General features: G+C 42.2%; 1 protein-coding gene across 1 annotated transcript in view; it reads right to left on the reverse strand.

Annotated features, from left to right (window-relative positions):
• Positions 1-8,996: 8,996 nt before the first annotated feature.
• The window catches only part of OXSM (3-oxoacyl-ACP synthase, mitochondrial), a 269,584-nt gene continuing 254,862 nt past the window's right edge, over positions 8,997-23,718 (reverse strand). The window contains exon 3 of the mRNA XM_044064777.1: positions 8,997-9,540. Within this exon, the coding sequence (XP_043920712.1) occupies positions 9,138-9,540 (403 nt within the window). The 3' untranslated portion in view covers positions 8,997-9,137. The remainder of the gene's footprint in view (positions 9,541-23,718) is intronic.

Genomic DNA, 23,718 nt, shown 5'->3' on the forward strand with positions numbered 1-23,718 from the left:
TCTCGGGTCCAGTCGGAGCCAAGACATGCTTTGAACCTAGGGTATCGGCTCCAGCCGGAGCCGACATGGGTGCCGAAGGCAGGGTATCGGCGCCGATACAGAAACTTCCAAGGAGGAAGGGTCGGCTCCAAGCGGAGCCGATATCGACTCTGGAGGAGTCGGAACCAAGGCCACAGACTTGGACACAGAAGTATGGGTCTTGGGTGGCTTAGAGGGCTTCCCAGAAACGACCTTAGCCGGGGAGCTCTCAGGCTTAAGGAGACCCCTGAGGATCAACTTATTTCTACGTTCCTGCAGGACTCTCTGGCTGAAAGAATGACAAATAGCACAGGAGTCCTGTAGGTGTAGGGGTCCCAGGCAATAAATACAAGAAGTGTGACCACCTGTCAGAGACATCTTCTGACAGCACGAGTCACACTTCTTGAAACCTGAGACCCTAGTGTCTTTTGACATGACCTAAAAGGACAGTAACACACACACACACTCAGTCCTTAATTGTACTGATTAAGTATAACACAGACACACCTACACAAGAAAATTCTGACAGGAAAAGTTGGGTGGGAAGGCCTAAGGCCTGACTGACAGAAAAATATAAAAAAAGGGGTCGAAGAACTAACGGGAATAGGGTCTGAGTGAATCGGGAACTACTAACTATAACAAAGAATTAAAATTTTAAGGGTATGGCTGGTTAAATCTCTTGAAAAGAGTAAATAAAGTTCACTTACCAGGAGCTGGTAAAGAGATGACCTCATGAGCGAAGCGGCAAACGAGATCTGGGTAATTACCGCCTTGCATCATGGGATATTAGGGCTGCCTCGAGCTGGTAAAAGTGATTCTCGAGCTTAGCAAGTGCCGAGTCAGAGCCGAGGATCGGCTCTGAACCCATCCAGCAAGAATGAAGGCGAGATTGACAACTTAACATCCTGCATTTTCTTTTGTCAATGAGCATAAGCAGCAGGGTACAGTATTTTGTGTAGTTCACTGTAGCAGCAGATTCTGAACTTAAGGATGAAAAATGAAACATCTTTTCCTTGAGGAAATGCAAGTGCAGCAGTTCCACCTTTTAAATGGATGTAGCTAAATGTTCACACAGTGTAACTAACTGGTCCCTCCTGTATTATTTGACATTTAACTAACAATTTAGAGATGCCCACAAGAAAACTTGGGTCATTTAACAACAGGTCAAAGTAAACTTTGTCATTTAGAACTACATATGTAGCCTAAATGAAATTTCGTGCATCAGCTCAATTCTTGAGATTACAAAGGAAAGTGAAAAAACACACAGATGTAGAGGAATAAACATAACTAACAAATACAATACTACTTCCAATACATGCAAGAAAGAGCAGAGACATCTATCAACACTCATAAGAAAAGAATACCCTGAGTTAAATTATCTACCCTATTTAAAAGTAATACAAAACAAACTACAGACTGAAATAAGTTATTTGTCTAATATTGCACTTGAGTGAGTTAAATAATATACTGACTTCTTCTTTTGGCTTTTCCCAGTTAGAGGTCGCCACAGCGGATCACCTGTTTCCATTTCTTCCTGTCCTCTGCATCTTGCTCTGTCACACCAACCACCTGCATGTCCTCTCTAACCACATCCATAAACTTTATCTTAGGCCTTCCTCTTTTCCTCTTACCTGGCAGCTTCATCCTTAGCATCATTTTCCCAATATACCCAGCATCCCTCCTCAGCACATGTCCAAACCAACACAATCTCGCCTCTCTGACTGCCAACAAACTGTCCAACCTGGGCTGTCCCTCTAATATACTTAATCCTAATCCTGTCTACCCTCGTCACACCCAGTGCAAATCTTAATATCTTTAACTCTGCTACATCCAGCTCTGACTCCTGCCTTTTTGTCAATGCAACTGTCTCCAACCCATATAACATAGCGGGTCTCACTACCCTTCTGTAGACCTTCCCTTTCACTCTTACTGGTACTAGTCTGTCACAAATCACTCCTGACACTCTTCTCCACCCACTCCAGCCTGCCTGTACTCTCTTCTTCACCTCTCTTCCACACTCGCCATTACACTGAACCATTGATCCCAAGTATTTAAACTCATCCACCTTCGCCAACTCTACTCCCTGCAGCCTCACCATTCCTCTATCCCCCCTTTCATTCACACACATATATTTCGTCTTAGTCCGGCTGACCTTCATTCCTCTCCTCTCTAGAGCATATCTCCACCTCTCCAGGGTCTCCTCAACCTGTTCCCTACTCTCACTACATATCACAATGTCATCTGCAAACATCATAGTCCACAGGGACTCCTGTCTGATCTCGTCTGTCAACCTGTTCATCACCAGTGCAAATAAGAAAGGGCTCAGAGCTGATCCTTGATGTAATCCTACCTCCATCTTAAACGCATCTGTCACTCCCACTGCAGATCTCACCACTGTCACACTACCCTTGTACATATCCTGTACCACTCTTACATACTTCTCTGCCACTCCCGACTTCCTCATACAATACTACAACTCCTCTCTAGGCACCCTGTCACATGCTTTCTCTAAGGTCACAAAAACACAATGCAACTCCTTCTCACCTTCTCTGTATTTCTCCATCAACACTCTCAAAGCAAACATCGCATCTGTAGTGCTCTTTCCTGGCATGAAACCATACTGCTGATTACTAATCATCACCTCCCTTCTTAACTTAGCTTCCACTACTCTTTCCCATAATTTCATAATGTGACTGATCAGTTTTATCCCTCTGTAGTTACTACAGCTCTGCACATCACCCTTATTCTTAAAAATCGGTACCAAAACACTTTCTCCACTCCTCAGGCATCCTCTCACTTTCCAAGATTTCATTAAACAATCTGGTTAAAAATTCCACTGCCATTTCTCCTAAACACCTCCAAGCTTCCACAGCTACGTCATCTGGACCAACAACCTTTTCATTATTCATCCTCTTCATAGCTACCCTTACTTCCACCTTGCTAATCCACTGCACTTCCTGATTCACTATCCCTACATCCTCCAGGCCTCTCTCTCTCTCTCATTCTCTTCATTCATCAGCCCCTCAAAGTACTCCTTCCATCTGTTCAACACATTCTCCTCGCTAGTGAGTACGTTTCCCTCATTATCCTTTATCACCCTTACCTGCTGCACATCTTTCCTAGCTTGGTCCCTCTGTCTAGCCAATCGGTACAGGTCCTTTTCTCCCTCCTTAGTGTCCAACCTTTCATACAACTCTCTATACACCTTATCCTTAGCCTTTGACACCTCTCTCTTTACCATGCACTACTTTCATCTTTCTGACAATCCCACTTCTTCAAAATACTGCACTTACTTGGAATATATGTAAGTATGTATTGCACAAATAAATAACAATTGACTTATGTGTCCAGACCCCTGGGATTAGTGCCCAAGTTCAAAAGTCTAATTACTTTAGGATAGAAACTGTTACTGAATCTTCAAGACTCAAGGTCATTCAAGAATGAGACATCTATACCTTTGCTGTTCATAAAGGATTTTATTTCCTGACATAATGACCGGAATCTATCTAATGCCAGTGTCCTGCTCAACAATCAAATTTGGCAGAAGTAAATCACAATCAAGCTGTGACCCTACTACTTCAGGAAAGGCTGTAAGCCATGTGTGATTCAAACTACTTGATAGTTAACAGTTGCAATGGCCTTTTCAATTACCTCTCTCAATTCCAAGTACTTTGGAACCCAAGGATCCCTTGGTGAATTATACAGTGATGTGCCATGAGTTCCCGTGGCTCTAACTTCAACATTAGAGCCACAAATCTACTTTGCTTTCCTGTCAAAGAGAAAGCCCCACCAATTGTGATTCCATAGAGTTTTGCATCGCTCAACTTCAATTTTCCCTTACTTGATTCACTTAATGAAAAATGTCCTTTCCTGTTTCAGTGCCCTTGACTTCAGAGCAATCTAGCACTTCTACCAACATAGCAAAAGATTGAATTTCTTTAATGACTATGGCCAGTTGAACAGTGTCACCAACACTGATGCTTTCATCAAGTGCCAAGATGAAAAACTGACAGAGTTCTAGACCTGTGTTAAGGGCAGGTACTCCACTCCTCTTGCAATGGCTTGATGTGAAAGTCTTTAGTTTTTCCACTGCTGACTTTTTGTCTGAATCCTGTCACATCTTCAAATATTCTGACTCTTTAATAAACTCTCCATCTGAAAATGGCTCCCCTCTTTTTGCTATTAGGTCTGCTCTGAACTAACTTTCACAGTGACTTCAGTACTTTGGCTTGCTACTTTGAAAGATGACTGTTGGCTGCTTATATCTTGTTTCAGGGCTTCTGCTTTGTCTGTCCCTGGTTATATAGTAATTAAGTTTAGCTGCATGATGTGTACTGTAAAGGTGCTTTATACTGTACGTCTTGGGTACAATAATAGTTTCTTGAAAGATTAAATAAAAAAATGGCACCATGTTACTCAATGATGAAATAGACCTCAGAACACAAACTTTTGGAAATGTCACCTTCACTTTCAAGCATCCTTTTTATACAAGCAGACAAAATTATTTTAAGTATCTAAGGGGGAAAAGGAACCAAAATAGACAGCTCAGAGCTTACAGCAAGCCAACCAACTTTCTTCCTTCTCTAGATGGCTTTGAAAAAAACATTCTGAAGCAACACTGAAAAGCTGCACATAGGATTCCAGCATTAACCTCACAAGGATTGTTTACAGCAGCAACATCTTATTGTAATGCAAATTCCTGAGCAAGACTCTGCATACTGTTACACTGTACATTACCAGCATTCACTCATATGAAAATAGTATAAATTACAGTCACATTCATTTATTTCAGTGTTCTGAACTTTAGCAAACACTGAGCATTCTGCACCACCAGCAAACCATATTAATATTCAGTAACTTCCTGTCAAATAATGGTGTAGTTCCCCAGTACTCTGCTGTAGCTTTCTTGTGACAAGTATAAAATAAATTACAATCAAAGCACTGTACTTCAATTGCTGGTCACAGCTACATAAAACTACAGGCCTCCAACAAGGCAAACAATGATCATTTTATAACAGAAATCACTTTACCTGCCACTCAAGAGTATTCTTCTAATGTCAGAGTGAAAAGATATTACAGTACCGCCACATTAATGTATTTCAACTTGTTTCACTCATAAGCACACTAACCTTATCAAGACAAATGAAAGAACTGTCCAACTGTGATGAAATGAGAGAAGGCGGGTCAGTCATTTTCACCCGCAGACTGATTCTACACACACCATCCATTCACAACCCCTTTCTCCCATTTTTGCACATGGGGCCATGATATCACTTCAGAAGTGAAAATAATCTACATTACTGCCAAATTATTTTGTATACCTCATACAGGATAGTCAATAAACAATAATGGCTGCTTCTTGCTACTAGACACATACACTACCCCACTGACAAGCATGATCAAAGAAAAGTAACAGGCTCAGTAATGTATCTCAGCTTGACTCACATAAATGTACAGTAAATAAGTCAAACAACCAAAGATGAAAAAATGGCAACTGTAATGCATATCACCTTTTTAACATGACCATTATACCTGCAAATGTATTGATTAAGTGACAGCAAAGGGCAGTCACTTTCATCCCCAGACTGCATTGTACCCACCAATTATAGCCACTTAATTGGTGTACACCTCAAATGTCAAACTATAAAAAATACATTCCAACTTGTTATATATAAATGCACACTAGCACAGCAGCCTTGCCTGCAATGCCACCTCCGATGTCTGCTTGATATTAACAATGGCCACAGTAATTATTCCAACTTATTTCATAAACATACAATATCCACGCAAAGCTAGAAAGATTAATGATTACTTATTCTGGAGCTCTCAATCTTTCAGCTCCAAAACGTGGAACACTACATATTATAATGTGGAACAAAAAATAAAACTGTGGAACACTTACTAATGACTTTAACTAGGAAACTCATAAAATAGTTATTAACAGTTCCTTCATACTTAAAAAGAGCTCTTTTGATGAATTAATGATACAGTATTATTCGGCATTATTTTCTTGGACATTTGTTAAATAATTCTTAACAATAAATGCATAGGTTGTTGCTCTGGTGGCACAGAGGGATTAAACCCTGACTACTGTCCAGTCAACTTGGGTTCAACTGGCAGCTCATGCAATTGGAGTGGCAGGAAGGGATGGCTGCACCTGTCCTGTTGATGCTCCCATAAGGGATATATGGTGCAAAGAAGGCAGTTGCCCTGAGACATAATTGATTAGCACAGGAGAGAGGGCAGGAGTGAGTAGAGCAAAAATGAAACCTCCCAGGATGGAAGTGGAAATGGGTGAGCTCCCAAGACCACTTAGGTTCCATGACTGACCCAGCAATACCACAGTATATCTGGGGTAAGAAGATGAGCTGGCAGATCTGGAATGGATGTGGGGCACTAGGGGCTGGGCCGGTTGGGAGAACGTCTACTCACACAAAAAAAGAATGTGAACCCTTTCAATGCAGCACAATGTGGAACATAAAAATCTTAAGACTTAAAATGAGGAAACATTCCTTATAATGAGGAACAATTCAGAGGTATGGTGTAAAGACAGTGGTCACTTCTTCAGTAAAGGAAAACGGAAAAAAGATCAATAAGTAAAATAAATAAAATGGGAAAAAAAAAAAACAGGAAAGGCCGTGGAACCATGTGCTTCCCGAGATTTGCTGTCAGTATGCGGGCATGTGCATCAACTGTTTTGGCATACCTATGGGCGATACTTGCTATATCGCAGGTAGAATACTGTGCACCACACTTTTACTAATTTTTAAGTATCCTTTTTCAGCATTACTAAAATGAGCTCAATTGAAAAATAGACTTTTACAAACCTCTGCTTCTCACACCAACTTCAGTAATATTTCTTATTTGCACTGAATTCATACTTTAGTAGTATCTCTTACTTGCACAGACTTATAGTATATGAAAAAATGATACAGTATATTAAAAAATAAACTCTGCATCTTGTCCACCCTATAAGGAAAGCCTCTTGCAAATCTTCAATCATTCATTCTGGAAGCCACTGCTAATGGCATGTCTGCCACAGAATTGCTGTAAAAAAGGAAGGGGAAAAAACAAACAAACAAATGAAATGTTGCCATCCACAGGGTCAGTGAGCTGAAATAACATGTATAAAATGCACAGAGAAATCACTTTCACCCTTAGTTTCTAAAGACAAAAGAGCTAATGGTGTGCATTTACATGAATAATTAAAACTCACTAAGATTGTCAGTGATGCCAGTTATTTTGATTTCTTTTTGACTAACAGATGACACTGCCATACCTCTCAACTGTTCAGATTTTCTCAGAATATCCAGATTTTTGCCTCATATTTTTGGTCTGATCCTCATAAAACTTATGATTTTCTGGCATATCGGTGAAGACTGAATTAATTAAATAATGACAGGACATTTGAGTTTCAGACTTCAGGTCCTTCAGAAAGTGCATAGTAACACAAAAACCTTTTATTCCAGCAACTTAAGAGAAATATTAAAATGTGTCCCTATTTTTGGGCCTTTGTTCCCCCATTATTTTTGTCTTTGTCCAGATTTCCTGTGCTAAGAGGTTGAGAGGTATGGACATTGTCAATAATTTTGCAATACAGTACATCAGTACTGATTAAAACTTCTCAATAGCAAAAGTTAAAGGACTGTTACACAACGGGACTGAACCCTTGAGCAGTAACATTAAAAAGCAAATGGGATCCAATCCCTTTTTTTCTGAGGTACCTTTACTGAGTTTGCCAGTAAAAAGCTCACAGTGGCACTGTTTGTTACCAAGAGGGCAAAGAAAGGAAATTGAGCTTGTATGCAAATAATACTGCCAATAACCATGATGCACTGAGAAATGCACCAATCAAAGCACTTCAGCAGCTCAGAGAGTCATTTCTTTCAAATCTTTGAAAGCAACCTTTGCATTTTATTTATTTATTTTGTCACACCATTATACTCATAAACTCTCACTAGAACCTGCAGGGAATAACCAATTAGGAGAGCACCATAAGGCATTCATGAAAAAGTAGTCTACTCCACTCTCAATACAAGGCTACAACTCAGAAAATACATTGTGTTTTCTTCTGAACAGCATCTGAGGACCTTTGGGGCGAGCACCTTACCAACAACAACAAAAAAAATTAAATGAGTGGGGGGGGGGGGGCATGCTGACAGCCAGATACACTGCTTTAGTGGGCTGGATTGTGGCCCCCGGGCCACCTATCTGAACGCCACTAATTTTCACTGTGGCACCTTCTTTAATTCATGCCAGCAGTTATGAAAAATAACTTTAGTATACTGGAATTATCGATGATGATGGTGATGACAAGCCAATAAAGTCTGCTTGCTAGGTTTACCAATTTCATCAATAAAGGGCAGTGTAAAGCTTCAATGCAGCTGATGAGTTATCACTGCATGTATTTTATTGCATGGTGAAACAGTGGTGTTTTCCATCACTTGCAGTCTGTTAAACTATTTAACAGTCAAAGTTCATTATATTGACCATTACATAATTCAAGGTGTTTTGTCCTTTTTTGAGTTTGTGATACCTTGGTTTTAGTATATTTAATGTCTGAGGGTGAACCCCCCCCCCCCCCCCGCCAAGTAAAAAGCTGTTTTTTGTTTTACTTTTTGTAATCACAAATGTAATCTATTAGTTCACATTTGCAATTTTTTTCTGCAAGTATTTTAGTCAATTAATGGTACTCGCCCCTTGAGTTTGTCAATGTTTTCTGTTTTGATCACACTCACCTGCGATTATTTATTATAAACTTACACACACATACGCATGTGTGTGTGTGTGTGTGTGTGTGTGCATGTGTGTGTGCATGTGTGTGTGCGCGTGCATGTGTCAGTCATGGCAGCACATCAGCAGCCAAAAAAGCACTTCACTTATGCTGAAAATGATATGCAAAATGTCAGTAATGTTCAAAGCATTTCAACACAAAAATTGAGCTATTCTGATATGTACACACACAAACCAACCATGACTTTGCTTTGCTTTCCAAGCACTTTAATAAACAACACAGTTTACAATCTCTTTATTACCAAAATGCAGTTCAAAGACTGTCTACTTACCACACTATATATTATATAAAGCGCTATCCATCAGTATACAATTTAAAAATGTAATTACATACTGCCAAAGCAAAGTGTTGCATTAGTTCCACCAAATCCAAATGAATTGGTTAGTGCTATGCATCTTTTAGCTGTTTCCCACTTTTGGGCTACAAGTGGGACATAGTTCAAGTTAAATTCTGCCTCTGTCCGATCAAGATTCAAAGTTGGTGGCAAATAACCATAATAGCAAGCCATTGCTGTGAAAGCAGCCTCTATAGCTCCTGCAGCACCAAGGAGGTGACCTGTGGCTCCTTTTGTTGAGGAAACAGCTAGTCTTAATGCATGTTCTTGAAAAAGTTGTTTGATTGCAATGTTTTCTGCAGCATCACCAAGAGGTGTGGAAGTGGCATGAGCATTGATATAGCTCACATCTTCCAGATGGATTCCAGCATCTTTTATTGCAGCAGACATGCACCTAAAAGGAAGATAATGTCATTATTTCTTTCTATGTGACTATGCAAGTGATAATTTAGCATACTACAATACCTCAATGTACATAAATTTAACATCTATAGTCAGGAAATCCTTCTATGTGGCACACCTCATCACTAAGGGCTTTTCATCCAGAAAAAAGGAGGTTATTGTCCCACTGTACTCATCCCTCATTAGACCCATTATAGAATACAACGCCCCATTTGGTATGTACCTCTCAAGACATCTGCAACAACTGGAAAGGCCACAGAAATACCTCACTAAAAGAATCACAGGCCTAAAGCAGATGCCCTACGCTGACTGCCTTAAAAAACTCCATCTATACTCTGTTGCATATCGCCTACTCAGAGGCGATCTCTGCTTAACATACAATGCCATGTCAAACCCAGAACTGTTGGACATGCTACACTTAAAGAAATCCCAATCCCTCAGAGCCACACGCTCCAGGGATCTAAACCTTGTCATCACAATAAACAAAACATGCTGGAGGGATAGGTTCCTGACCCAGAGACTCCAAAGACTCTGGAATAGACTGCCCATACATGTCAAGCAGAGTGCCCCTTTGGCCCTCTTCAAAAGGAACCTTGATGATTGGATGGGAGAAAGGAAATTCACCCCAGGGATCATGTCAGTCGCCCTGCTAGAAAGGGGTCCAGGGAAGTAAACAGTGTGGGAAGAAATAGCCAGGGAATTGTTATGGCTAGGTTTATATAGGCCCTAGGGCTGATAGCCTAGTACCAACCTATGAACCTATAAACAAGTTTTGCTGTACACATGCGAGCTTTCACAAGTCTTTACATTAAGCTGTTCCAGCCATCCCACAGTTTGTGTTGTGCCACTAGTAATATGCATACCTGAATTCCAAGAGTGGCACCTGCCCAGTAAGGCAAGCAGGATTCATTTGGTAAAGTAACAGATGAAACAGAATCTGTATAAACTAAACTTTGATGAAAACACAATTTCCTGGTTCCACAGTTACCTAAATGACAGAATATTGCAAATAGATGCAAATATTACATTCCCCCAGGGCTCTGTTCTTGGGCCTCTACTTTTCTCAATCTCTAGCTTTATAAATGACATTACATTTACACCTCCAAGATCTTAGTCTGGTAATGTATGCATGATGTAATGCTTTTTGCTACCCCCTCAGGAACTGTTACATACTCTTCTCTTATTTTCCAAACATAAGAATGGAAAATTAATTCTAAACGTTACTCAGGAACTGTAGCTAAGCCTCAAACTAAATCCCTCCCTCATTTTTCCCTTCACACAGAAAATTCATAACTAAGGTGCTACCACAGTTAAAGCTCTGCTACTGAATCACCCACTTCTTGTCTCTTACTGCTCCACACAGCTATAGCCAAAATTGTTCTATTACCAAAACTAGAATACTGAATACCTCTTCTTCCAGAGTTCAGCTCATATTACATAAATTACAAATCAAATCAATGAAAATATTTTTTTTTCAGTTAGTTCCACTGGCAGACATAAATACACCATTATTATGCCCTCTTAAAACAAGTCAAAAAGGGACCCATTGCAAACTTTATATGCAAAATGAAAACTTACTGTAAACAAAATCAGAAACAATCGCAAAAGACAGAGCAACAAGAGTAGAAAATAACAAGCAAAGCCATACTTGAAAATCTAAACTAAAATACCAAAAAAAAAAAAATAGAAATCTTTGACCTGAAACTGACCAGGAAATAAGAATGACAGGGACGAGTAGAAAAACACAAAAAAAAGGACTTTGGAGTAAAAAAAAAATTTTATACATGAACACAACCTGAAGCCACTTCTAAGATGCTTACTGTAGATCAGAGAGCACGTGGTATATCTTTAAGAAGCATGTCAAAGACTGATCGTGCGAGTATAAATGTTAAGCATGTGAAATTCCTAGTGCCATTTTGAAAGTGCAGCCAGACATTAAGCATGTATGATTACAGTAGTTAGTTTGTATACAAGTTACTTAAAGTCAGTAAACTTTATCATGATGTGTTTGTATAGAATAAAGCTGCTTGAACAGAACCCACAAAGACTCTGGAGAGCGACATGGTGTCAGAACTGGGATTGAAGAGAATAAGATTTGTAGCCATGAGGTGCAGAAATGACCATGAAGGTAAACTAAAAGAAAAGAGCCAGAAAAGAAGCAAAGGTAATGAGAATACGCACAAACTACTTATTTCATAAAAGGGACAAAACAGGGCATTTTAAGGGCACAAGACTAATTATTGAACAAGCAGGAGGCATAAAAGGCTTATTTAACTACAGAAAATGTTTAAAGTAAAGGCGTTTGATGAAATGATTAACAGAAAAGTAAAATTAGCAAGTTTAAAGGCAAAACAAGCATGTTTAAGGCAAAATGGGAATGTTTAGAGTAAAACTAGCACAAGAAAAGTGCAATGGACATGAAAAGAGATTAAACGAGCAAAATTAATATAACAAGGGCAGAAAGGGGCACATTAAGTGTAAATTTAGTAAGGCGACTGCATGTTTTTTGGCAAAGTGCTGTGTTTTGGCATAACTGTGGCTATGTACTTACCATAACGTTCCATGTCTGTTGGCTCTCTCGCCCTTCTTTCTTACTGGATGGGTTCGGAGCCGATACTCAGCTCTTACTCAGCCAATACACTAGCTCAAAGTCTCTGACTTGGCTCGTGGCTCAATACCTATCCCACAATGCATTGGAGTAACCCCCAGACCTTGTTTGATGCTAGCCATAAAAGGAATGTATATTCCTATTCACATAACATGAAAAAATATATATTATATATACATAAACAATACATATAAGAGGAAAAACAACCAATTTCAGAGGAACTGTCTCAGTAGGAGGAAAGAAAAAACTCTCATCTGAGTCCTCTAGGAGCCTTGGCTGGGGAAAGGAGGGAGGGACGCAAGAAAGAAGGGCAAGAGATGGCAACAAACATGGAATGTTATGGCAAGTACCTAGCTTCTTTATGTTATATTGTCCCTCTCGCCTTCTTTCTTACAGGATGGGACAGCGTCCCTAGCACTATCTTCCTGGGTGGCTCATGGGAGTACACCTTCAAGCACTGTGGACCCAAAAGAAGCTCCGTCACTGGAGGCCAAATCTACCTTGTACTGAGTAATGAAAGTATGGGACCTGGCCCATGTAGCAGCTGCACAAATGCTGTCCATAGATAATTTAGCATTGTAAGCAGAGGATGTTGCTACAGCTCTAGTTGAGTGGCCTTTGATTCTGAAAAGTAAACCTATTGTTTGAAGTGTATATAAAGGTAATACAACTGGTAAGCCAACTAGAAAGTGTAACTTTTGAGACTGGCTTGCCTTGCTTTGCTTGAGAGAAGGAAATAAATAGCTGACCTGTTTTCCTGAAATATTCTCAGTTGTCTATGTACATCCAACTGATGTAGTTTGTATTCTGCCTTGTTGGTATGATTAGGAAAGAAAACTCGAAGTTCAATACACTGGTTCAGATTGGTTTGTGAGCAGACTTTTGGCACGAAAGATGGATTAGTCCTCAAAGATACTTTATCCTTATGAAAGATTAGGTATGGTGGCTTAATTGATAGAGCTTGCAACTCCGAGACTCTTCATGCAGATGTAATGGCCACCAACAAGATGGTCTTCCAGGAGAGAAACTTTAGATCGCATGAAGCAGGCTCAAAAAGGGGTTAATAAAAATGAAATTTAGGTCCCAAGGTGAGAGAGGTTCTTTAATAGGAGGTCTCAACAAACAAGTTCCTTTTAAAAATGCTTTACACAGCCTGTGTAACATGAGATTTGGAGTGTATTCACGGATGTGCTAATTGGAAATTGCAGCTAATTGGACTTTAATTGTAGCTGCCACTGAGCCTTGCTGAAAAAGTTCTGCCATGAATTCTAAAATTGAACTAATAGAAGCATAGAAGGGAGCTATGTCTCTTGCCCTTGCCCAGTATGAGAATCGCTTCCATTTGCTGGAATATAATTTTGGTGGAAGCTTTCTGAGAAAAGACCAAAACGTTTAACTGCTGCAGTAAAATTTTATCCATGTTCCTTAGACTGTTCTTCCCAGATAATACCCCCCCACCCCACCCCACCCTGAGAAGCATCTGTGGTCACAGTAGCAATAGATTTTTGTGGAACAAAGGGTCTTCTGATGGTCACATGATCTGACTGAAGCCACCACAGGAGATTTCTCTTGCATGAATCCATTATAGTTATCTGATGGGACATAGAAGTTCTTGTAGAGACCATTGTACAAACAGAAGCCATTGAAGGATTCTCATGTGCATCCTGGCTAGAGGGACTAGAGTAATGGTTGATGGGTTCCAAGAAGTGTTAGGACTACTTTTGCTTTTACCTTGCTCCTTGGAAGAAGGTCAACTGTTTGCTGTCTGAAGACAGAGACTCTGTCGGGTGGAAGATGCGCCATCATGGAACTGGTGTTTAGATCTGCGCTGATGAATATAATACATTGACAAGGCAACAAGGCAGATATTTGAAAATTCACTGTTATGCCTAAATGAGCACAAAGTTCCAGTGTCGTGTCCCTGGCCTGCAGAAATAGATGCTTGCTGATGGCAGTTAGAAGCCAGTCATCCAGGTATGGAAACAGTTGGAATCCCAGGCGTCTCAGGTGAGCCGTTACTACTGCCATGCATTTGGTGAACACTCTGGGGGCTGTAGTGAGACCAAAGGGGAGAGCTCGAAGCTGATAATGACTGCCTCCCAACCAGAAGCATAAATGACTTCTTGATGCTCTGTCCATCTTTATATGGTAGTACGCATCTTGGAGGTCTATCAAGCACATCCAATTGTCTTTCCCTAAAAAGGGAAGAACTGACTGCAGTGTTACTATTCGGAACCTGGACTTCTTTACAGATTCGTTTAACTTGCTGAGATCCCCTGTTCTTTTTGGTACTAAAAAGAATCTTGAGCAAGTTCCGAATCCTATTTGGTCTGCGGGGACTTATTGGATGATGCTTTTGCTTAGCAACTCTTGGATTGCTATGGTTGCTTGTTCCCTCTGACTGGGTGGAACATCCATGATTCTTCTGATCTGTGGAATGGGCTGGCAAAAGGGAATGGAATAACCTCTGTATATTATACTTTGTATTCACATGTCTCTTGTGATATTTCGCCAGGCATCTGGGTAAAAAGTTAACTGCCCCCTGACTGCCTCCAGAGAAGAGCAGGCAGGTCTCCTTTCAGGAGCGCTGGTAGGGTTGGCAGCGAAATGTCACCCTGGTTTTGCGGGTCTTCCCTGCCACGTGGGAGTCTACCATTATTGCCTCCCCCTCTGCCCCTGGGGAAGGTTTCACCTCGTGCATCTTGAAAAACTCCCTGGGACCATTTGAACCATATTTTGCCACTCTTCTGGCCTTTAGGATAAGGTTGTGAAGGTACGGAAAAATGTACTCTAACGGCACAGAGAGTTTTCCCTTCCTGCTTGCATCTGGTGAGTGTGTCCTTGACTTTTGGCCCAAAGACAGAGGAACCATCAAAAGGAGTGTTGGTAAAGGTAGACTTGAAAGGTTCTGCAAAATTGCACAAACACACCCAGGAGTGTCACCTAAGGGAAACTCCTGAACCCGCAGCTCTACTCTCTCCATCTGCTGCATAGGAAATCAGTCTCATGGAGGCGTTGACTATGAATTTAAGGTGGCTAGCTGAGAGGTCACTTTTTCCGAGACCTCCGCAGCTAATGGAACCTTATAGAGCGTCACTTTTTCTGTGACCTACTCAGGTAATGAACCTTGTAGAGTATCCCCTAACTCCTTCAGGAGATCTCTTTGAAGTCTTGTAAAATGTGTAAGATAGTTCAGTGATCGGACAGTGAAAGTCACTGAGAAAACAAGCTTCCCGTATCTGTCCATCGTTTGAGAATCCTTATTTCGGGGGATGGATGGATGAGGACATCTCAGAGAGTTTCTTCTTGGTGGCTGCTGCCACCACCATAGCATCTACAGGTACACCTTTTGAGAGAAAATCCTTATCCAAAGGAGCTGACAGGAACTTGTTTGGTTTCCGAGGGACTGGCTCCATAGTGTCTGGTGTCTCCCATGCCTTTCGACTAACCAAATCCATAAGCTCATCAAAAGGTGGAGAAACCCAGGAGTTTGAAGGTTGAGATCCGAAGGCATTCAGGTACACAGATGACTCATAGAAAGGGTTAATGGGTTTCCAGCTGCGCCTCTGTTTTTGTATCTCTAGGATATCTGAGAAAGAGACATCTTCAGAGGATGACTGTGGGAACCCTTCTGCTTCCTCGAAGTCAGTGTCAAAAGTGACAGACTCATCAGGGGAGTCTATAAGCTTCCTCTTACATGTCCTCTTCTGAGGTGGCTCCTCAGACGGGTAGTCTGGGGAGGTCTCAGAAGAGTGGGGCAAGAGAATGGGGCTTGCCCAATAGGGCTTCCTGAGGCCCTGAGTCACTGTTGTCCTGTGGATGGGATGGTGCCGAAGCACACGTCAGTGCCCGAGGGGGAACTAGTATCCCTGAGTAGAGCTGCAGAAGGGGACAGCACACTCCTCATCACCTCAAAGGCCGATCCCCCCCCCCAGGTTCCAAGGACATCTCCGGTTCCAAAGAAGCAGAGGAAATCCCCAGTCCTAAGGAGATCAGCTCCGAGGTCGATGTAGGAGCAGAGCTCACCAGCGTTGATGCACCGAGGGGCAGACACGGAACCGAAAAACTTGGGTCTGAGACTCCACCCCCCCCCCAGAGCCGACCGGAGAACTACAGCTCCTAGACACTCCGGAAGACACCGAAGGTGTCACAGTAGGCAGCGGTTCCAAAGAGTCCCAAAGGGGTCTCGGAGCCGAAGGGTCTACCGCATGAGATATCTGGTCCTTCCGGCTACAAAGATCCAGCTTGTCTCAGAGGAGGAATAGTGAATGTAGTCATCTTGGATGGCTTCGAGGCCAGTGGGGTCGGAGCCGAGAACAATTTTGTCAGTGAATTTAAAAGCCTGTGCACCACCCTGTCCATGTAGTCATCTGATAAGCTTCTAGAGGACCTGGATGAGAGAGTGGGGGATTGAGACCTTTGAAGAATAGGGGATCTCAAAGTCGGAGATACCGGTTCTAATTCAATGGACTAGCTCTGAGAAGTAGTCTCTATTGGCTCCGAAGACTTTGGAACCGATGAGCTAGATTTGTCTGCACTGATCTTCTCCTTCAGTTACGAAGGCAGCGGAGCCAAGCAGATAAGATTTTTCAGTCAGTTTAGGTATTTTCTTTGGAGAGACTGAATGAGCCGAGGAAGGTCTCAGACTTGTCACTAGTAGTTGGACAAGTTTGTAAAGCTTCATCAAAAGCAGGCTTTAATAAACTTCTTAAAATCAGTTTTTCCTCTCATATAACACTCAAGAGATGGAGTGACAAAAACTGCAAGATTCCTGCAAGTGAATAGCACCTAAGCAGTACACGGACACACTGTGCCCATCAGTTATAGACATTTCTTGGGAGCATTGTTGGCATTTCTTGAACCCAGAGACCTTGGGTTCTTTATTGCTGGACTTTTAGACATGTTGAACCGCAGGGAATAAGAACTACAATAAGAAATATTGCACCAAAATTAACCTAAAAAAACAAACACACAGCAAAAAACAGTATAGGGAACACACAGCAGTACCCGGTAAGTTAAACGGGTGCTAGGCCGTCTAAATTAAATGGACCTAGCTGAGCTGACTGGAAACACACAACACAAGCTTTACAACTCTAACAAGATTTTGTCAAAAACACCTACCAATAATGTAATTGAAAAACACTTAGCTACGGCCAAGAAGAGACCATCCGAACTCATCAAGCGGCAAATGAGATCTGGGGTTACTTCAGTGCATTATGGGATAGGTATTGAGCCACGAGCCAAGTCAGAGACTTTGAGCTAGTGTATTGGCAGAGTATCCGCTCCGAACCCATCCAGTAAGAAAGAAGTCGAGAGGGACAACCTAACATCTAAAGTTACTCGAAGAATCTCAAAGTGTGCAAAAATGCTTACAGTGTGTGCTTATTACTGTGCATGTATTTCGAACAGTCATTTGTGTGCAAAGTACAACTATTTTGTGAATTGCAGTCAAAGTATAGCCATTTCGGAAAGTTTCTTGTGCTCGGTGTGTCTATTTGGAAAGTGCCGCCATTACGGACTGTTCCTTGCACTGTAGAGAATTGCCTAGAAAAGTGCCACCATTTTGGGGAAATTTCAGTTTGTTGTGTACTGTTTATTCGCAAAGTGTCATTACTTCAAAATGTTACTGACTCTGAGCTTCTCCTGCCCAATTCATTCACATCGTGCAGTTATTTGACGTGTTTCTTACACTAAGAGGTGATTTTTTGCAATACAGTAATTTCAAGAGTATTACAGTGCCCAAGAGAGACTTATTTCATAAAGTTCAGTTATACAGAGGCTCGTTTGTGCTATTGAGTAAAGTTACAAGTACTGGCATAAATTTCTGGCATATGTGTGTGTGTTAATACTTGTGTGTAAAACCCTTCACTGGTATGTGTTAATATGTCAGACTGATTTCGAAAGCCCTTACCCTCTTGTATTTGATGAGAATATTGCAGAGAATTGGAGAATATTTGAGCGAGAGTACGATACTTTTATACAAGCAGCTTATTCAAATACAGAAGCATCGCACCAAGGCATTCATTTTGCTAAACTTAGCTGGGTCTGAGGCCATAGAAAGAGAGCGTTCATTTGTGTATGCACCAGCAGTGAAAGAAGAAGGTGAAAACCATCATATTGTTGTACAGGCTGAATCAAGGGAAGACCCAGAGTGTTTGAAGTGCAAGTTCAGAGAAATGTGTAACCCCAGACAAATATTACACTGGAGAGGCATTTGTTTTACATGAGAGATCAGAAACCTGGGGAAAATTTTGCAGCTTATACAACTGATTTGAGAAACAAAGCTAAAACGTGTCAATTTGGTGACTTAAAAATGAGTTAATAAAGGACAGGCTCATGTGTGGTATAATAGTGCTGCTGTGAGAAAGATCTTGCTTCGTGATAGTGATTTAACGTTGAGTAAAGCCATAGAGATTTGCCAAATCTATGAAGTGAGAGACATGTATGCTTGCAAGTTACAAGAGCATGGTTTCAGCAGCTCCAGACAGCAAGCAGCATGTAGCAAACAGAAATAAGCCTACTAACCACATGGCAGCCACAACCCCTGCTGGATCATCAAAAAAACTGTGTGTTATTCCAGTAAATTCTAAGACCAGTTCAGTTGGAGGGGCATGTTCCTCAGTGCTGTACAAGAACGAACCAGCAAAACCCAATTCCAAGTTTATTGTTAACAGTTGCAACTGTGGTGCAAATCATGAGTCTAAAAGTGAGAAATGCTTAGCATTTGTTCAGCAATGTCACAAGTGTAACAAATGGAACCATCTCAAAAAAAAGTTTGTACCTCATGCAGTTGTAAAGAAAGGTCACACAAAAAAAGCAGGCTGATCAAGAAGAGATGCAGCAGTCAGCTTTCTATGTGGATGGTGTATCAGTAATTGGTGAAAGAGTTGATGCAGTGAATTTACTGGCAAAGTGAGAACTGTTCTGTACTGTCCGAATCAATTGTAAATCCACAGAGCTTAAAGTAAACACAGGTTCAAAGTGTACTGTTATATAAGGAGCCACATTTGCTAGAGTGGGAACCAATGAGCAACTCCATGTGAACAGTAGTGTGAAACTTGTTGCTTATGGAGGTGGAGATTCAAACGGAAGGCTCAGTGAAGCTTTAGTGTCATTTGGCCAAGAATGTACAGTTGTGTACACTTACCGTAAATGTAGATGTTAGAGTGTATTCACTGTTGCAGGCATCACACTGGGGTCATCTGCCTGCAAGTAGCCCTCAGTCGGCCCGAATATCAGAGTCTTAGTATTTATGGGTCGGATGCTGTCACTTCTTCCATGACGTCAGGTCATCAGGAGTATAAAAACAGGCAGTCAATGCCATTACATCAGTTTTTCTTGCCCCAAACATCAGGAGCCCCCAAATAGGGAGCTAGTATATGGTGTGGTAACCACTACCAGTAAAAAGTAAATACCAATACCATTAGGAATAGCCATAGAGAGGAGAGATAGGAAGACAGAGAAAACCAGGGGGCTGGAGGGAGAGAAACCAGGACTGCAACAGTGAATACACCCGAACATCTACAGTTACGGTAAGTGTACACAACTGTACTATGTTCTTTATGTTACACTGTTGTAGTCATCGCACTTGGGTTGATTCCCAAAACTGAGGAAGGCTGGAGGCAGTCAAGAAGAGTTAGGGCTGGCTAGTAGGCCCTGCAAGACTGCTGTAGCAAATCTTGCCCTGGATTTGGAAAAGACAGGTAAGTGGCAATGCTTGGTGAAGGTGTATACAGAACTCCAGGTTGCAGCTTCCAGAATGTCCCTGGTAGGGTCTCCCCTGAGAAATGCTGCAGAGGTAGAAGTAGCCTTAGTAGAATGTGTTCTGACCCCCTGAGGGGTTGGTTTTCCATGGTGCTTGTAGCAGAAATGAATGCAGTGTGTTATCAATTTGGAAACGGTGTGTTTAGAAATGGCCTTGCCCTCTGCCCCTGTTGCAAATCTGACTAGCAGCTGCTCAGATTTTCTGAAAGGCTTAGTCCTGTCAAGGTAGAACCTGAGTGGTCTGTGCACGTTCAAAGATTGCAGAATCCTTTCCCCTTTATTCTGAGGGTTAGGGAAGAAGGTTGGCAAATGGATGGATTGGTTTAGGGCCACACTGGACACCACTTCAGGCATAAAGGATGGGTTAGTCCTGAGGCAAACCCTGTCACCATGGAAGATAAGGGGTTTCACCACCATCAGTGCCTGTAGCTCAGGCACTCTTCTAGCTGAAGTGATGGCAAGAAGCAAGGCTGTTTTCCAGGAGAGGAATTTTAACTCTGCTGAGGCAGCAGGTTCAAAAGGGGGAAGCGTGAGCTTTTCCAGTAGAGAGTTAAGGTCCCAAGCAGGGGTGGGTCTTTCCTTGGGGGCCTTAAGTTGCTGGCCCCTCTCAGGAACTGTTTGACAAGAGGGTGAGAAAACAGAGTTGGCTCAGTATTGCAATGAGCTGAAATGGCAGAGGCGTGAATCTTAATGGAGGAGAAGGATAGGCCTCTGTGAAGTAGCTCTGCTAGGTAATCCAGGATTAGAGGTAAGTAGGGCACTGCTGTGTCCTTTCCTTTAGACTGAATCCAAGAACAATATCTTTTCCATTCTTCCACATAGGATTTCCTATGTACTAGGCCTTCTGGCTTCAAGAAGGACGTCCAGCACCTGTTTACTTAGGGTTGCTGGTGGAGTGTTCAAGGAATAAGCCAGGCTGCAAGATTTAGGGTTTGCAATTGTGGATGCAAAATCTGTCCCTCCTGCTGTAATAGCAGGGTAGGTGTCTGGTGTAGTTGCCAGGGTGGCGCCACTGTCAGACTGCGCAGGAGTGTGTACCAGTGCTGGCGTGGCCAGTCCTGGGCAATCAGAATTGTCCTTGGCCTGTCTTCTTTTATCTTGAGTAGTACTCTTGAGAGAAGGGGAAAAGGGGGGAAGGCATAGATTGAGAGGTTTTCCCCACTGAAAGGATAAGGCATCCACCTTCCTGGCCCTGCTGTGAGGGTTCAGAATTTGCTTAACTGGTGGTTGTGGGGGGAGGCAAAGAGATCCACCTCTGGGGTCCCCCACCTCTGGATCTGAAGGTTGAAGGTGCTGGGCTGCAATTTCCACTTGTGTGGGTCTTGGAGATTTCTGCTAAAGTCGTCTGCCAGTGAATTTTGCTTGCCTGGCAGGAATTCTGCTTGCAGATGGACTTAGCTGCCCAAAGCTGTGCTCCACAGAGTCATGGCTAACATGCAGAGTGAGTAAGAATGGGTTCCCTCCTGCTTGTTTATGTACCACATAACTGTGGTGTTGTCTGTTTTTATCAGCAGTTGTGCTGGAAGGATTAGGTATCTGAAAGCTGTCACAGCATTTTGTACAGCTAGCATCTCCTTTTGTTTGATGTGCAGGAGAATTTGGCTTGGGCTCCAGTGGCCTTGAATGCATTTGCCAGCCATGTGGGCCCCTCATGCATAGCCTGATGTGTATGTGGTCAGGGTTTGGGCAGCATGGGGTAGAGTAAAATGCAATCCCTTGTTGTGGTTGCATGCTTCTGCCCACCAAAGGAACTCTGCCCTCAGACAAGGTATGATAGGAATGACTGTTTCCAGGTCCTGAGAATGTTGGCACCAAAGACATTTTAAGTACCATTGAAGTTTCCTCATATGCAGTCTTGCATATGGAATTAGCAGAATACATGAGGCCATGAACGTTAGGGCTTGCAGTATTTTTTTTGCAGTTAGTTGGGTTCTGGTGGCCATTTGTTTGAAGTAGTCTGTCAGACAGACCTATTTTTCTGAAGTGAGAAATGCCATCTGGGAAGTTGTGTCCAAGCTTGCTCCCAGAAATACAATCTTCTGAATGGGCACCAGTTGTGATTTCTTTTCATTGATGGTGTACCCCAATAAAGTGAGAAGTCTTTTTACATATACCAGGTGCTGAAGTAGCAATTCCTGGCTGTCCGCCTGAATCAGACAGTAGTCCAAGTATGGGTAAATTTGGATATTTCTCTGCCTGCAGTATGCAATGGCTGAAGCCAGGCATTTTGTGAGTACCCATGTGTGCAGCAGATAAGCCAAAGGGAAGTCCAGAGAACTGATAATGCATAGATCCTGCCCTGAAACGTCGATATTTCCTACATGATTCCCTGATGGGGATGTGCAGATAAGCTTCTTCTAGGTCTAGGGTAACCAACCAGGCATCATTGGCTAGCATAGGGAGTAGCTGTTGCATGGTAAGCATCTTGAATTTTGGGACCACCAGGAAGGTGTTGAGAATGGAAAGATTCAGGATTGGGTACCAAGAGCCCTCTTTCCTGGGTACCAGGAATAGTTTGGAGTAGACACCCTGACCCGTTTGTTCTACTGGAACTGGCTGAATATCTCTGATGTTGAGCAGGGAAAGAACTTGGTTTTGAGCCTCTGCCCACTGGTTTTGAGGAAGGTCTGGAAACCTGCTTGGGGCTGGCAGTGAATGGAAATAAGATTTCTACCCCTGGAATACAATGTTGAGGACCCACTGGTCCTGAGTGATGGACATCCAGTTTTTTGCATGAAGGGCAAGTTTTCCTCCTAGGGGCACAAACAATTGGGCAGGGCTGGGAAGTAGAGTTGAGAAGTCATTGTGAACTTTTTCCATAGGGAGGTGGCTTACCACTCCCTGTTTTAGGGGTGAAAGCACTCCATTGCTTAGATCTCTGCATACTCTGAGACTGTAGTCTGTGTGGTCCGTTTCCCCTGGGTCCTGTTTGGGAAGACCTGGAGGAGGCTGGAAAGGACCAGTGTTTTGAAGGGCAATGCCTACTGAATCAAGGTGGTTGCACTTGTAAGCATTCTTTAACGGTTTGCATAGATTTAGCTTTTTCTTCCATCTTTTTAAGAACTTCTTCTGCTTTGGTGCCAAACAAAATGTCTTTATTTAAAGGAGCGTCTAGTAATTTGGATTTGACATGATCTAGCAAGGTCTGCTCCTTCAGCCAAGCATGTCTTCTTAGTACAGAGCCAGTGACTGTAGCCTGCAAGATGCTTCTAGGGTATGAAAGCCACACTGCAAAGTATGCTTACTAACTTCGTTTGCAGAATGCATAAGCTCTTGCAAATCTTTGTTTTCTGCACAGTCTGGAAATATTACAGTTTTTTGTTTAATGAGTTCCATAATATGTTGCTGGTACTTCAGCATGTGAAACTGGCAATTCAGTGCCTTGATAGCAAGAGTTGCAGAGGTATATACCTTCTTACTTTATCTGTCTAAAGTTCTGGAATCCCTGTGCGAAGGAGTATGATTTTTGGCTTTTTTGGCCTTAATATCTTTAGGTCCCTGGGAAATGATCTCTGGAACAGTAGTAGCATTCTTGAAAAGAAACTTCTGGGAATCCGGTACTTGGTAGCACCTGCCAGGTTTCCTAGGGGCCGGAGGTAAGGTGTCTGCAGTACGACTGGATTCCATGAAAACATCATCCACAACATCCAGGACAGGGGAAATAGCTAAAGGCCTGTGCTGAGGTAGCTCTAAAAATTCTCGGAGCCTCTTTTTGAACTGAGGATAGTCTTGGCATTCCCAATGGAAATGCTCTCTTAAAGTATGCAAGGTTTCACCAAAAGAGAAATCATCTGGAGA

This window comes from Protopterus annectens, chromosome 3.part0 (genome assembly GCF_019279795.1).
Source record: "Protopterus annectens isolate FY-2018-M chromosome 3.part0, PAN1.0, whole genome shotgun sequence".
Taxonomy (NCBI): domain Eukaryota; kingdom Metazoa; phylum Chordata; order Ceratodontiformes; family Protopteridae; genus Protopterus; species Protopterus annectens.